The sequence below is a fragment of the Heterodontus francisci genome, chromosome 8, assembly GCF_036365525.1.
Source record: "Heterodontus francisci isolate sHetFra1 chromosome 8, sHetFra1.hap1, whole genome shotgun sequence".
NCBI classification, from domain to species: Eukaryota; Metazoa; Chordata; class Chondrichthyes; order Heterodontiformes; family Heterodontidae; genus Heterodontus; species Heterodontus francisci.
In genome coordinates this window covers 117122580-117138233 of record NC_090378.1, presented here as the reverse complement: position 1 = coordinate 117138233, position 15654 = coordinate 117122580, and the positions used below count along the sequence as shown (strand labels likewise).

At 45.2% G+C, this 15654-nt stretch overlaps 1 protein-coding gene across 2 annotated transcripts in view; it reads right to left on the bottom strand.

Moving 5' to 3' along the window:
• Nucleotides 1–8220: 8220 nt before the first annotated feature.
• LOC137373093 (ral guanine nucleotide dissociation stimulator-like 1) overlaps nucleotides 8221–15654 on the bottom strand; it is a 43490-nt gene continuing 36056 nt past the window's right edge. For both annotated transcript variants that reach the window (XM_068037965.1, XM_068037964.1), the window contains one exon: nucleotides 8221–15582. In XM_068037965.1, the coding sequence (XP_067894066.1) occupies nucleotides 15401–15582 (182 nt within the window). In that variant the 3' untranslated portion in view covers nucleotides 8221–15400. The remainder of the gene's footprint in view (nucleotides 15583–15654) is intronic.

The following is a 15654-nucleotide window of genomic DNA, read 5'->3' as shown; positions in this document are numbered from 1 at the left end:
ATACACAGATCAGGCCAGCAGGGAGGTGGGGAGAGGAGCAGAGAGGAGTGGAGAGGAACAGAGAGGTGGGGAGAGGAGCAGAGAGGAGTGGAGTGTGAAGAAGCGATCTTCTGGAATGCCTTCAGTGCTGAACTTACTCCGTAGGGCATTCTGCAGTACTGAAACACACATTCATGAGTAACAAAAGCTGTAAGTTATCGGCTTTGTTCTGCTCGAGGTATCTGAAGATAACTCCCTTGCATATCAAGCTTTGTGAGGATTGTGGAGGTATGAAATGATGCTGACAGTTCTTGAATTGTAGGAAGTGGTTACTTTTCTGGTATGATAGCTTTATTGACCGTCTTAAGGTCAATGAATAGTCTAATTTTGCCATTTTTTCTTTGTTGAATGACTGGATTTGATATCCACAGCAATGAATCGATTTAGTCAATGATGTCATCTGTTCCTAGTCGTTTCAGCTCCTGTGACACTTCAGCATGGATTGCAAACGGCAACTGCCTCAAATGTTGTGAAACTGGTTGATTGAATGTGTCAATGCAAGGAACATGACAGTACCCCTTGATCTTCCCAAATCCAGTAAATAAGGAAGGATACTGGTGTGTATAATCTGCATCGTCAATCCTGTTAATGTGTGCTGCAGCGGACCTTTAAGCTTGAATCCAAGCCTATTGAAAAGGTTTACCCCATAAGGTTTCGGCCTTTGGCTACATAGAAAATGAACCTGTCTAAGGTGATATTTTTACAGCGTACTGAAACTGTGATCATTTCCAAAACTGAAATGATAGTATAGTCATAAGCTTGAAGTGTGTCTGTTGCAGGAGTGAGAGAGAATTGCAAAAAATACTGATTCGAGAGTTTGTCACTCAAAATAAGATACTTTCACGCCAACATCAATAAGAAATGACAAAGGGATGGCTGCGATCTCGACTGAGCTCTCCTTAAAATGACCTGGTGCTTTACTTTTTGTGATGGTATATACATGTTATACCTCACTCTCAGGAAGAGACTCCCCCCATGTGTCGAACTGATGGCGTCTTTTTCTTTGACGACCTGCAAATCTTTGCAAAATGGTTCCACTTTAAACATGAATTACACTTTTTCCCTCGAGTGGGACATGGTCTTGTGACTTGATGAGCATTTCCACAATATGGGCACAGTTTTGAAGGTAACTGACCTTGATGGGACACCTTTGATGAGGTTGTTAAAGTCTCTTTGTCCTTAACCCCTGCACTGAAACTGGTTGGAGAAGCTGTGTCTGCAACCCTGAGTCTCAGGATGCATGTTTGTGTAACCTCTTTGAATCTAACATGGCAGATTTGATTTGGACTGCCAAGGTTGTGGTGTTTTCCAAGCTTAAATCATCATCCTCCATGAGGAGGCATTCCCTAATTCATGGAATTGAAGACTTTTCAATTAATTGGTCACAAATTAGTTCATTACTTAGTGTGCCAAATTTACATGTAGATGCCTATTGCTGCAATGCTGCCCGTAGTGTTTAATGGACTCACCATGTCTCTGCGATCTCTGGTGGAATGTATCTGGCTCTATCATCACACTTTTCTTTGGCCCGCAGTATTTTTCAAGAGCACTTACTGCTGTATCAAACGTAGACGTATCTTCTGTGAGCTGCTTGAATATGCGCTGTCTTTCTGCTCACAATGTACAGGATCGCTTTCTTGTGAATCGCTGCTACATCTTGGCTGTCAATCCCCAAGGCAAGCAAGTAGGTCTTGAATCCCGAAATCCACCACTTGCAGGACATGGGAGGATTTCCTGGCTTTGAAAGAAATGGTTCTAAAGCTGATAAAGTGAAACATTGCTCAACCAGCCTCGTAGCCACTTCTTAATGGTTGAAAATTAGAGGGAGCGAGAGAGAGAGATGGAGCTAGAGTATGGCAGAAAGAATACAATGTTACAAATACTAAGCAAAATCAATTCATTCAGTTACTTACTAATTATTCCTAGTTTTTAAAATATTTTCCTTCCAATCTTATTTGAGGGAAAGTCACTCATTTGGATTTGTTAGCGTGGGAAGATTGTTTCAAACTTTAAAAAAAAACTCTTGTTATGCGCAGGTGAGGAGGGGTCGAATGGCTCTCCTCTTGTCCCTCTCCTTGCTTGATGGCAACAGGGTTTTTCTTTTAAGCAGTAGGTGTGCCTCCCAATTCAATGAGTGTTTAACCCTTTTAGGTGCTATGATCATAAAAGAACCAATCGGACAGGTTTTCTTGAGTTTAAACAAGAAAGAGTCAGTTTATTATACTTCAAATCAAAACCCGATCTAAGTAAAATAATAAATTATGCTCCAACTTTCACACACATACACACACATGCATGCACACACACACACGAATAGGCTGCAGACTGAAGAAAAATAGATTGGTTGGATTAGAGTCCAGACAAATAAAAGAATAAAGGGCTCAATTTTATCAGCCCCTCAATGCCGCAGGTTGCGGCACACGGACTGGCAAAGTTCTGCAGGGTGAGGCCTGCCTTGACGCATGACGTCGAGAAAGGATGTCGCATCTTCATAGCAGTGGGGGGACCTCAGTGCGACCCTCCCTCCGTAAACAGTGTACGCACTGCGTTTGTTTGTGTTTGTGAAGGAGCAATGGCACTCCAGTCACCCTGTCCGTGGGCAGGGTGCCAGAAAGGGTAGGGAGCATTAAGCTTATATGGATGGTGGGGGCAATCAATGCAGCTGGAAGATCTTGATGTGGTCAAGCTGTACCACTCTGAGTGTTGGCCAAGCTGGGCAATGCCATGCCATGCCACATAGTTGATCCATGAAAGCACCTGATGTACCCGTCAACACCAATCCCTGCCCTGGAAATAGGAATGGCTCATCCTACATTGTGTGATCCTCTGCTCTTGCGTATCCGTTTGCACCAGAGGCAAAATCAACAGGCAGGTGCGATCCATGTAGAGGCCCCCGGTCGTGAGCAGCAACCCCCAAGGGGAGCTCGCCTTTACGATTGCCGTGCATCTACAGGCCCTGCATGACATGCCATCAGATGTCAGAGTACTAGTGTCAGAGGAGTTTGTGTGTGTAGAGAAGGTGGTGACATGTCTCTGTGCCCTGATCAAGGATGATCTGCAGCCCATGGGCTTTGGTGGAAATCCCATGTCATTGTTCCTCATCATGGCAGCGGTTCTCAAGCTTGACGCCTTTGCAGCTTTTCAGGGGCCTACCAGAGACCTTTGTGGGGTCACACAGTCAGCAGTGCACCGCTGCATCAGGGAGGTCACCAATGCCCTGCACCGGAGGGCCAGTGAGTATGTCCACTTCAGGACAGACTCTCACAGCTAGGCCCAGAGGGTCACCGGTTTCGCCACCATTGCCAGATAACCAAAGGTTTTAGGGTTTAGAGATTGCAGCCATGTGGCCATCAGGCCTCCTGCCAGGCTACCACCTGCAGATGTCATCATTAAAGGAATCGTCTCAATCTGGGTGAAGCTGGTAAGTGATCACCGGAGATGCTTCATGAAAACCTGTGCCTGCTTCACAGACAGCTGCCATGACACCTGAGACCTGTGCCATTCCCAGCTGCCGCCTCTGTTCACTGAACTGGCTCAAATGGAGGGTGGCTTCTTGGAGATAAGGGCTATCCCTTGTAGACATGGCTCCTGACACCAGTGAGAGACCCCAAAACTGCTGCAGAGGAGAGATACAACGCCAGTCACTGAGCTAAAAGAGCTGCCATTGAGCAGGAGATTGGCATGCTGAAAGAGCTTTTCCAATGCCTGTACGGATAGGGAGATGCCCTGCACAACTACACACCCAATAGGGGCCAGGTCTGGCATGATGAGGAGAGACATCAACAGCATTCCTCCTTGGACTATGAGGACACTGAGGACCGACAACATCATTAATAAGTGAGAATGTTGACTAAAAACCTCAACCTACCCCTAGTGTGAATTAAAAAGTGTAAAGAACATCTTAAAACTATGTACTATGGGGCCTAATGCCCCTCCAGATCCTTCTTCACTTCCCTCTGACCCCACCCCTTCTGATCTGACCCCTTGCCGTGCATTCACTATACTCTCTGACCTCCCTCTCTCTGATGCTGAACGTTCTGTACTCAGCAAGGACTCAGTTTTATCCCCTTACGCCCCCACTTCAATGACATTCGCACTGGGCATGACATTGCACTCGTCTTCTGTCGCCTCTGCCTCCGGGCTCACTTCTTTGACCAGGAATCCTTACCCCGATCAGTAGACCCATTCATCTGCCTCCAGCATTCTCCCTCTACCGGGACCCCTCCGCGGCCTCTTACCCGCTCTTGATCTTTTCTTTGAAAACTGTCAGTGAGACATTGGTCACCTCAATTTCTCTGCCCCTCTCACTCACTCTAACCTGTCCCCCTCTGAACCTGAGGCACTCCGTTCTCTCAGGTCTAACCCTGACATGGTCATCAAACATGCAGACAAGGGTGGTGCTGCTGTTGTGTGGCATACCGACCTCTGCCTTGCAGAGGCTCAGCGCCAACTCTCAGACACTTCTTTATACCTCCCTCTGGACCATGACCCCACCACCGAACATCAAGCTACTGTCCACAGGACTGTCACTGACCTCATCTCCTCTGGAGATCTTCCCTCTACAGCATCTAACCTCAAAGCACCACAACCCCGGACAGGCTGCTTCTACCTCCTTCCCAAAATCCACAAACAGGACTGTACCGGCAGACCCATTGTGTCAGCCTGCTCCTGCCCCACTGAACTTATTTCTTCCTATCTTGACTATCTTTTCTCCGCTGGTCCAGTCTCTTCCCACCTACATCCGTGACTCTTCTGATGCCCCACCTCATTTTGACAATTTCCAGTTTCCTGGCCCCAACCGGCTCCTCTTCACTATGGACGTCCAATCTCTCTACACCTCCATCCCCCACCAGGACGGTTTGAGGGGTCTCCGCTTCTTCCTGAACACAGGCCCAACCAGTCCCCATCCTCCTCCGCCTGGCTGAACTTGTTCTCACATTGAACAACTTCTCCTTCAACTCCACTCACTTCCTTCAAATAAAAGGTGTTGCTATGGGTACCGCATGGGTCCTAGTTATGCCTGTCTTTTTGTGGGATATGTTGAACATTCCTTGTTCCAGTCCTACTCAGGTCCCCTCCCCCACCTCTTTTTCCGGTATATTGATGACTGTATCGGTGCTGTTTCCTGCCCCCGCCCCAAACTGGAAAACTTTATCAACTTTGCTTCTAATTTCCACCCTTCTCTCACCTTTACATGGTCCATCTCCGACGTTTCCCTTCCCTTCCTTGACTTCTCTATCTCTATTTCTGGGGATAGGCTGTTCACTAATATCCACAGCTACCTTGACTACACTTCTTCACTCCCCGCCTCCTGTCAGGACTCCATTCCATTCTCCCAGTTTCTCTGTCTCCGACGCATATGCTCTGATGATGCTTCTGATATGTCTTCCTTTTTCTTCAACCAAGGATTCCCCCCCACTGCGGTTGACAGGGCCCTCAACCGTGTCCGCCCCATTTCCCGCACCTCTACCCTCACACCTTCCCCTCCCTCCCAGAACCGCGACAGGGTTCCCCTTGTTCTCACTTTCCACCCCATCACCCTCCATATCCGAAGGATCATCCTCTGCCATTTCTGCCACCTCCAGCATGATGCCACTACCAAAGGCATCTTCCCCTGTCAGCATTCCAACGGTATTGTTTCCTCCGTGACACCCTGGTCCACTCCTCCATTACCCCCAACACCTCATCCCCTTCCCACGGCACCTCCCTTGCAATCGCAGGAGGTGCAATACCTGCCCATCTCCTCTCTCCTCACTATCCAAGGCCCCAAACCCTCCTTTCACGTGAAGCAGCGATTTACTTGTACTTCTTTCAATGTAGTATTCGCTGCTCACAGTGTGGTCTTCTCCACATCAGAGAGACCGAAAGCAGACTGGGTGACCGTTTTGCGGAACACCTCCGCTCCGTCCGCAAGCAGGACCCCGAGCTTCTTGTTGCTTGCCAATTCAACACTCCCCCCTGCTCTCATGCTCACATCTCTGTCCTGGGATGCTGCAGTGTTCCAGTGAACATCAACGCAAGCTCGAGGAACAGCATCTCATTTAATGATTAGGCACACAACAGCATGCCGGCCTGAAAATTGAGTTCAATAATTTCGGTGCGTGACAGGCCCCCCATTTTACTTTTATTTTTAGTTATTTTTTCTTTTTCTTTTTTAAATATTTTTTTTGATTTCATTTTGTTTTATTTCATCTCAGTTCAGTTTGCTTACCCACCGTTTTTTTTCTTGTTGGTACTTGTGGCTGTTCAATTTTCAGTCCGTTAACATCCTATCTGTACTAATGCTTTGTCTTTCAACACACCATTAACATATAGTTTGCCTTTGCTCCACGACCTTCTGGTCAGCTATTCTGTGACATTGTCCTATCTACACCTTCTCCTTTGTTATATCTTGCCCCACCTCTTGCTTATAACCTTTCACATTTCTAATATTTGCCAGTTCTGAAGAAGGGTCACTGACCTGAAACGTTAACTCTGCTTCTCTCTCCACAGATGCTGCCTGACGTGCTGGGTTTCTCCAGCACTTTCTGCTTTGCTGCCAGATTGACAGCAGCCCCAGTCTTCAACAGAGAGCTAAGTATTTGTTGGACAACTGTCAGGAAGCAGGTGCAGGGGCGCTTTAAATAGGGGACGGCTCATCGCAGTGATGCTAATGAGCCCCTGTGTGAAATATCACGGGGCTTTGGCAGTCGCAGCTGAATGCGGGCACCCCACAGAGTTCAAAGTCTCTGTCTGCAGCAATGATAAACTTGGGTGTTTTGCAGCCCCAGGCAGGGTTTGAATTTACAGCGCTGCCTGGAGAGAGACAGACAGACAGACCCACTACTTGCATCTGCACTGGTCAAAAGCAGGTGCTTGTCTCCCGTAGTGAAAAGAAACTGCCAATTTTTACACAGATGGAAAGACTGTCATGTCATGGCTGTCCAATGTTTTCTCTCTTTTGTAATTTAGTTAGATCATGTCTGGATTCCAATCTCTCAAGGCCCCACTGTTTCAGTGTTTACCCTTTGAAGTTAGTCTCCAACAGTGTTAATGTTCCAAGATGGCTTTGAATGTCTTGTTAATGGAGGTAAGGCAGAGCTCATTCAAAATTCGCAAGCCATTGTTCTGGTGGGAAATTAATCAGATATTCGTCTCTGCCTTGATACACTGGTATGTGAGATATTTCAATGCAAATTGTTGTGGCCATTTTAGCTGCTTTCTTTTTCAAGTTTAATTCAGGTTTCCAACCAATGGATTAAAAAAATCATTCGGCGTAGCACATGTTTATAACACTCTCCAGTTTGGTTAAAGCTTATTCAAATCATTCAACTCATAGCAACCTCGGAACACCAACTTTGAAACTGATCAAGCTAGTGGTGATAGAGATAAATAGATACACATAGAAGGGTCACTGACCCGAAACGTTAACTCTCCTCTTTCCACAGATGCTGCCAGACCTGCTGAGTTGTTCCAGCATTTCTTGTTTTTATTACACATAGAATTTGGGAAGGAGAGAAGACTGGGATACAAGGAAAACTGAGGAAATACCATAGGCAACAGCAAAAAAATCCAGACATTTCAGCATGGGATGGGGGCAGACAATATAAAATAGGGAATGTGGAAGTGGCCACACAAGAAGTTGTAAATCAAATTGTTCAGACCACCACTTAGGTGAATATCTTTTTGCCTCTTACACTGAAATGGAGGATGGTGGGGGCGGGGAGGGCGGTGGGGGGTTGGAGGTGTGGGCTGATGTTGGAAGTCATACTGACCAGAACAAATAGTCTGTGGATATGCCCAGTGTCATTTTCCAGCTGATGATCAATAATAAAATAATAAAAAAATTCGTACTGGGGAAAACTGGGACAAATCAGGAGGAAAAACAAAGACCTTGCATATGAGGAATGCAAACCAGCGACTAGACTATTGAAGTGTATGTGGTTTTGTTACTCTGTTTTGATCAGCTGTTGTTAAAACATGGTAACACTGCTGTTACCCAGTCACTGGCCTTGGTTTCGAGGATACAGCTATCAATAAAGGTCAGATGGTCTCATTCAAGTAGGTGAGCTCTCAATGCATGAAACATGCAGATGGCAGTAATTATGGGCAGTGAAGTAACATTATTTATATATGAAGTACACACATCATACCAGAAGTTTGCTTCTATTTCAAAATAAAATCACGAAACATTTATGCACTGAAATTTATTTTAGTAACTTTTTAAAACAAATTACATAATATAAAAGGAATATGGAAAATATTTACAAAAATGTACACTTAGAAAATTTCACAAATAACTCAGATGATTTCCTTTAATATCTGTGTCTACTGTTGTTGGCATAGCCCAGATTCTGAACCTTTTTATAGTGAGTGGCTTTCTGTAATTGTGTCTGATTAGTAAATCCTTTACAGGGCACCAAGTGATAGATAGGAGGAGGAAAGAAAATACATTGGCCTCCCAAAACCAGGGTAATGAGCTCCATAAAGACCCTCCTCATCACAGCACATAGATTCAGATTGGGAAAGGACACTGGAACAGTGTGTGTGGAAGACACTAGAAATGTTAAAGTGCTTCAACACTTGCTTTCTCTGCTGGTTAATTTACACATAGTGCAAAACTGAATTTGATAGGGTCTCATATACTGTTAAGACATTCTTGGCATTTTTGCTACTTTGAAGGGATTTTGTTTTGGATAAATCTATTGAGTGAACATACAGAATCAATGCTATCCTACACCTGTGAAGTGATTGCACTAAAATGAAGAGGTCAATGAATTAGTGTCTGATTAGGATCTTGAACATCAAGGCCCCTGCACTTTCACTCACAAAGGGTATTGCTTATTCTTTTAACAGATCACTGTAGGCAAGCCCACACTAGATAATGGCAGTTTCAAGTAATTGAACACAAATAAGGATAAATGAGGGACAAAAATAAGTGTAAAAGTATTCATATCTCAGGGATCTGGTCCCCCCTCTGCATCCTTTGAAGATTTCTTTCCCTAAAAAGGCTTACATTTACAAATATATATATACATTGTCATGCAGGCCCCCACCAGCCAAGAATGAGGCACATTAATTTCACCACATGCACGTTAAACTTCAAATTGTTACTGGGAAAAGAGGGCCTATTACAAGAAATTTCCAGGCCCCTAGCCTGGAAAATACATTTTTGCGAACTAGCAGACAGTGTTGGCGCAAAGGAACCAGTCCCTGCTCCTGACACACAGAAGACATGGTCAGACTACTTTAGTCAGATGACTATAATAAATAATTATAATATAGCATCTGCAGTATTGTGCTTTTATTTTAGTCACCTGACTAACTGGCTGTTGCAGGTTTTGAACGCGCCACAGTGAATTTGAAGACAGAAAGCTACTGGCTCCTGGATTGAGAACATCTCTCTCCTGTCTGCTCTCATTTCATTCTTCCCAGCTTTGGAATCCATTGAAGACACAAGAACCCCAAGAGAGAGAAATGTCTCCAACAGTGAGCAATGTTTAAGAAGAATACTAAGCCCCAATGAAAAGCAAGAATTACCTACAAGAAAGAACTACCTACAAAAGGACTCGACAGTGAGCTCGAAGCACAGTAACAAGAAACTGTTCAGAGATTGCCTCAAAGTTCTCCACTTGATTTTTCTTCTGCTCTTTCTGTCTCTATTTGCATGTGCCCATCGCGTATGCATGCGAGCTAAAGGATTATCATTTTTAATCCAAGACTTTATTTGCCACGATGAAAACCCCAGTTGGGGGGAAATGGCTGTGAAAAGAACAGTGTTTAAAACACAATTACCAGAGGACAGGCTGTTGGTCTCACATCAGAAAGGACAAGCTTTTCAAATGCTAAACCAAAACCCACTCCACCCAACAGAGACATTGCCTTCTGCTCTCAACCAGCCACCCACATCATCACTGGCTCCAAGGTGCCTAAGGAGACAATGAAATCCACTGGTTTTATATATAATCAAGTCAATCGGACAACAGAACCCATCGGAAGCAGTTCACACCTTGTATAGTACTCAACTAGATGACGAAGACCAACAGTTCCCATTGTCCGTCCTCCCCACTCCCCCACCGAAACCAGCCAGATGAAAATACCACATATTCAAACAAAGCTTTCTCACCAGGGACATGACAAGATCAGTCAGAAAAAAGGGAACATTCCGATTTTGGTGGAAAAAGCAAGACCGCTGAAACAGTAGAAGTGAAGCAGCCTGAGGAAGGAGAGGATTGAACAGTTGATGTCAAATGGACAGCAGCCACACAGCTCTACAGGACAGAAGATCAGAGCACGCTGCTCCCTCTATAACCAGGACCAAAGGAAGTTGCATGCCCTAAGGAATGGTTACAGCCCCAAGGACTTTGATCGCAGAAGACACGACCCGGCATTCAAAGTCAGCAGGGTGAGCAGCCTGCAGAATACTCAACTCACAGTCATGTGGAGAGTTACCTCTGCATGTCCCGACCAAACCTTAGAAAAGGGGGTTAGTGTAGTGTTGGGAATTAACCGACTGTGAGTTCGGGAACACAGAGGGGCTTAGTTGAAGAAGTCCAAGGGGAAGTAATCGATTTGTTGTTAGTCATATAGGAACATTAGCATGGGTTTTGCCACACTGAGATTCGCAGTACATATTGAACATACTTTCATTATTCGAAATCTGAAACCTGCATCGATTGCATTATTCATCATCCTTCTGTGTGATTCATGAAGGTAAGCCCAGACCTTCGACTGTAAATAAGTGGGTTCGGTTGTGACCAGCAAAGCTAAATGAACCTCACACAATCGGAAACACTCTGCAGAGCGTGGGGCATGATGTGTATCCGTAGGCGTTAACCGAATTACCATTTAAATTTTAATAAATTTGACTTTTCTTCTTTAAACCTAAAAAAGCCTGTTTGTGCTCATTTCTTTGCCTTATATTTGGAAAGTGGTGAACAAGGATTCACCAAAGGGGGAGCTCAAAACACGGCATGTTTGAAAGTAAAGCCTGTTACAGGAAGACCAGGTGAAGGCTGAAGCGGATCCCCAGACACCTTTCTCACCTGGTCATAATAGAAATTTGGGTGCCTGTGTCCGTAACTTTACCCATAGACAAACAAGAGAAATTGGAAATGGGAAACCTAATTGTTCACAATCAAAAAGAGCAAGTTTTCAATACAGGTTTTCTCCTGGTCGTGTGTGATTGAATGCTAACATGTCTGCAACTGAAGCTAGCAGCTCTCCAAGTCAGGGTGAAGTAACTTGGGATAAGTTAAAAGCACTGTCTATGGAGGTGTTGAGGAACACGGCTGAGCAGTGTGGGATCACAGTACTAGGAAGTCTGAACTCCGAAGGCTAGTGGCCAACTATTGTCTCCTTGAATCTGAAGAAGCAGAAACAGGGTCAGAAGCAGAATTCGACAGGGTATTGTTCGCAAAGGTACAATTGGAACAGCGGAAACTTGGCTTTGAGGAAAGAGAGTGGGAGAAGGAGAGAGCCTTCCAAAGGAATGTGAAGAGAAAGAGAGAGCCTTCCAAAAAAGAATGGGAAAAGAAAGAGAGAGCCTTCCAGAAAGGAATGAGAAGAGAATGAAAGGCAAAAGAGAGAGAAAGACAGGAGAAGGAACAAGAGAGAGAGGAGCGGGAGAGAGAAAGAATATTCCAGAAAGAATCCGAAGAAAGAGAGCTGAAGCGGCTTGAGTTAACTCAAGGGTGACAGAGTAACCTCAGTGCAAGCATGGCCAATATGGAGGAGCATAATTCAGGCTGGGCAAAAAATTGCTAAAACTTACTAATGCCAAAATTCAATGATGAAGATGTGGAGGCCTTTTTTGTGTCTTTTGAGAAACTGGCAAGGCAGCTGAAATGGCCAGCTGAGACCTGGTCTCTTTTACTTCAAAGCAAGCAAACTGGAAAAGCCCATGAGGTTCATTCCTTGTTGCTAGATAAGAGTTCAGCAAATTATGAACTGACCAAAAAGGCTATCCTTGGGGCATATGAACCCTCAGGAAGCAAGCTAATCAAACCTACCTGGAGTTTAAAAGAAGTAAGCAGCTGGCTTTTGACCAGTGGCTGAGGGCTCTTAAAATACCGCAAAGCTATGTGAATCTCAGGGAAGTAGTTCTGTTGGAGGAATTAAAAATCTCTCTCCCACTCTCAATAAAGACCCATATAGTGGAGCAGTGCGTCCAGAGAGGCTGGCAAGAGGCCATTCTGGCTGATGAGTTTGCTTTAATTTATCGGTCGGTTTCCCAGGGGAAAACCTTTCCTAATCACTCCCACAAATCCGAAAAGGACAAAGGGTGGGAAGGTGATCTCCACCCAGGCAATCCTGGGAGAGAAAGGAAAGCAGGAGACACAGGGGGCCCTCCTCCAGACAAAAAGGAAGGTGCAGTGAGCAAGAGTGAGACCCGGAGACCAGTGTGCTTCCATTGTAATAAAGCAGGGTATTTAAAAGCTGACTGCTGGAAACTAAAGGGAAAATCGATAGGGTTAATCAGGGCACACCTGCTCAGTAAAGACGGGGACCTGGTGCAAAACACAGAACAAGCTGTGGCTTTAACTGCAGCAAGAATGCAACCCAGGAAGCTTACTACAGCCAGTGCTGGAAAAGCTGATAGGATTCCTGAAGGCTATCAGGGTTTTGTGTTTGAAGGGAAATTAACCCCATACCCCTCGAGTGAGGCCAGCAAGCCCAGAGTAATTCTCAGGGACACAGGACCCACTAGATCCCTTTTACTGGGAAAAGGCCTGACCTTTCCCCCAGGGAGTGCAGTGAATACCAAAATGGTGGTGAATGGTGTTGGAGGGCAGTGTATACCTGTACCTGATTACCGGGTGCACCTGGAGTGCAACGTTGTTTCGAGATCAGTGACCGGAGGGATTGTCCCTAGTTTGTCTGTGGACAAGATTGACCTGTACCGTGGTAATGATCTGGCGAGGGTGAAGGTGGTAGCCCCAACCCCCCCACCAAGTAGTGAAAGAAAGACCACAGGAGGTCAGAAAGACAGGGCAGTGGCAGGAGATGGTCTCCTGCAGTTTCCCTGAATGTGTAGTGGATCGGGCCATGATCAAACCAGCTCCCCCAGAAATTACTGCATTTGCACTGCAGGCAGATGACCATGAGGTCTGCCTGTCCGAGACATTCTTTGGAAAGTTAGAAGACCCAGGGAATGAATTAAATGGATTATCCCTAGCTGTGGCTCAGCAAGCTGACCCAGTATTGCGAGAGTTAGCATGGGCTGTCTGGTCTGAAAGAGAAGCAGAGGGAGTCCCTAATTGCAACTATTTAAAGAATGAGGTACTGATGAGGAAATGGAGTTCTCCTCACAGACCTGAGAGCAAGGAGAGGGCATTAGTTCACCAATTAGTGGTTCCGCAGAGGTACCGGTTGGAAATATTAAGAAGGGCCTACGAGACCACAGTGGCTGTACATGTCAGTATACGAAAGACCAAAGCCCGCATAAGACAGCAGTTTGACTGGCCAAAACTGCACAAAGATATGGCGGAGCACTGGAGGAGTTGCTTCATATGGCAGATTGAGGGGAAACCCCGACCTACGATGAAACATGCATCCCTATGTCCTGTACTGGTGTTAGGCAGACCCTCCATCTGAAGGCTGGTGCACTGTAAGGGACCTCGACCAAGAACAAAAAGGGACAGGCAGGTGCAAGGCTGGCAAAAGTTCAGAAAAAGTAGGGGAAAAAGTGACCAAGAGGGCAGGTTAAAGGAAGCCCGAGAGAAAGTCCTGAAGAAAATCCCTACTGTCTGGTCAGCCAACCCCGAAAAGTGTGAAAAGTTGGACCCCACATCCTCCTACTTAAATGCAGACTCTAGAAGCACCCCACCAGAATTGATAACATCATTTACAGGAACCTGCAGCGATAAAGGGAGACCTCTAGGGGAGGCACAGAAACCATGAGGGTGATGCCTCACCTAGCCAAAGTGCCACAGGAGAATACGGTCAAGTCTGCACAACTACCTACAGGTATGAGTGTCTCAGAGAACAAAGGGCAGATTAACAAAGAATTTTCCCTTACAGTCAGAGAAAAAGGGAACCAAACATCCCCTGAAGTAATTGGGCATTGGGCAAACTGAAGAAAAGCTTCCCCAAAGAACCACCTGGTTGCTGGGATGCCAAAAAGGGGAAATTAAAGCAGCACCCAGAAAAGACAATTTTATTAAGCTTTAAGATTTATGAATGCATGGAAATGAATGAGCGAAATACATGGTTTTCTTTCTCTCACACCTTTTAATGAAATGTCTTTTTTTCAAATCGCATTTCATTCCCCATGGTCTGAAGGTGTTGTGCAGGCCCCCACCAGCCAAGAATGAGGCACATAAATTTTGCCACATGGACATTAAACTTCAAATTGTTGCTGGGAAGAAAAGAGGGTCTATTACAAGGAATTGCCAGGCCCCTAGCCGGAAAGACATTTTTGCACACTAGCAGACAATGTTGGAATAAAGGAACCAGTCCCTCCTCCCAGTACATAGAAGACATGATCAGACCACTTTAGTCATATGACGAACTGGCTGTTGCAGGTTTTGAACTTGCCACAGAGAATCTGAAGACAGAAAGCTGCTGGCTCCTGGATTGGGAACATCTCTATCTTGTCTCCTCTCATCTCATTCTCCCCAGCTTTGGAATCCATTGTAGACAATGGAACCCTAAAAGAGAGAAATGTCTCCTACAGGGAACAAGGTTTAAGAAGAATACTGGGCCCCAACGAAAAGCAAGAATTACCTCCAGCAAGAACTGCCTACAAAAGGACTCGACAGTGAGTTCGAAGCACAGTAACAAGAAACTGTTCAGAGATTGCCTCAGACCTCTTCACTTTATCTTTCTTCTGCTCTTTTCTGTCTCTATTTGCATGTGCATATCGCGTATGCATGCTAGCGAGGGGCGCGGCGTGTATCCGTAGGCGTTAACTGGATTAGAGTTCAAATTTAAGTTTGAATAAATTTCACTTCTCTTTAAACCTAAGAATGCCTGTTTGTGCTCATTTCTTTGTCTTATAATTGGAAAGCGGTGAACAAGGATTCACCAAGAGGGAGCTCAAAACACAGTGTGTTTCAAATTAAATCCTGCTGCAGTCGTCCAGGTGAAGGTTGAAAAGGACCCCTAGACACCTTTCTCACTTAGTCATAACAATGTATACAAAATAACAGTAAAATATAAAGCTGAACATGAATTCAAAATAATTGCAACATAATGGCAATCATAAACTTCTTCCTAATTTCTAGCAGCTGTCCTTTGTTGAAGATAAGTCTGATTCTGTGCCTGCAGAAGAGATTGAAGAACTGGAAAAATAAGAGAAGGCAGGAAAGGTCTGCTAAAGATCTCAAGGGCTATCCCACGACTGATTGGTAGATCACACCTGCATAAAACGTTTGTCTCCTCACAGTGTAATCCTGCTTAGTGTGCGCGTCAAGGTTCCCTCTTTGGGTGCTCTGGGTAGTGTCGAGCACGATTGCGTTCGCAGCCAAGCCAGTTCGTCTGTGTTTGGAATTCTCAGGAGAAGGTCAAGGTTTGCAGGGTACCAAGCACGGAACACATTGTCCTTCTCTGATATCACCAACTCTGAAAAGCAGGAGAAATGTACATTGGTATTTACACATTCATTTTTATAGTGTTGACTGGATTAAGCATCCA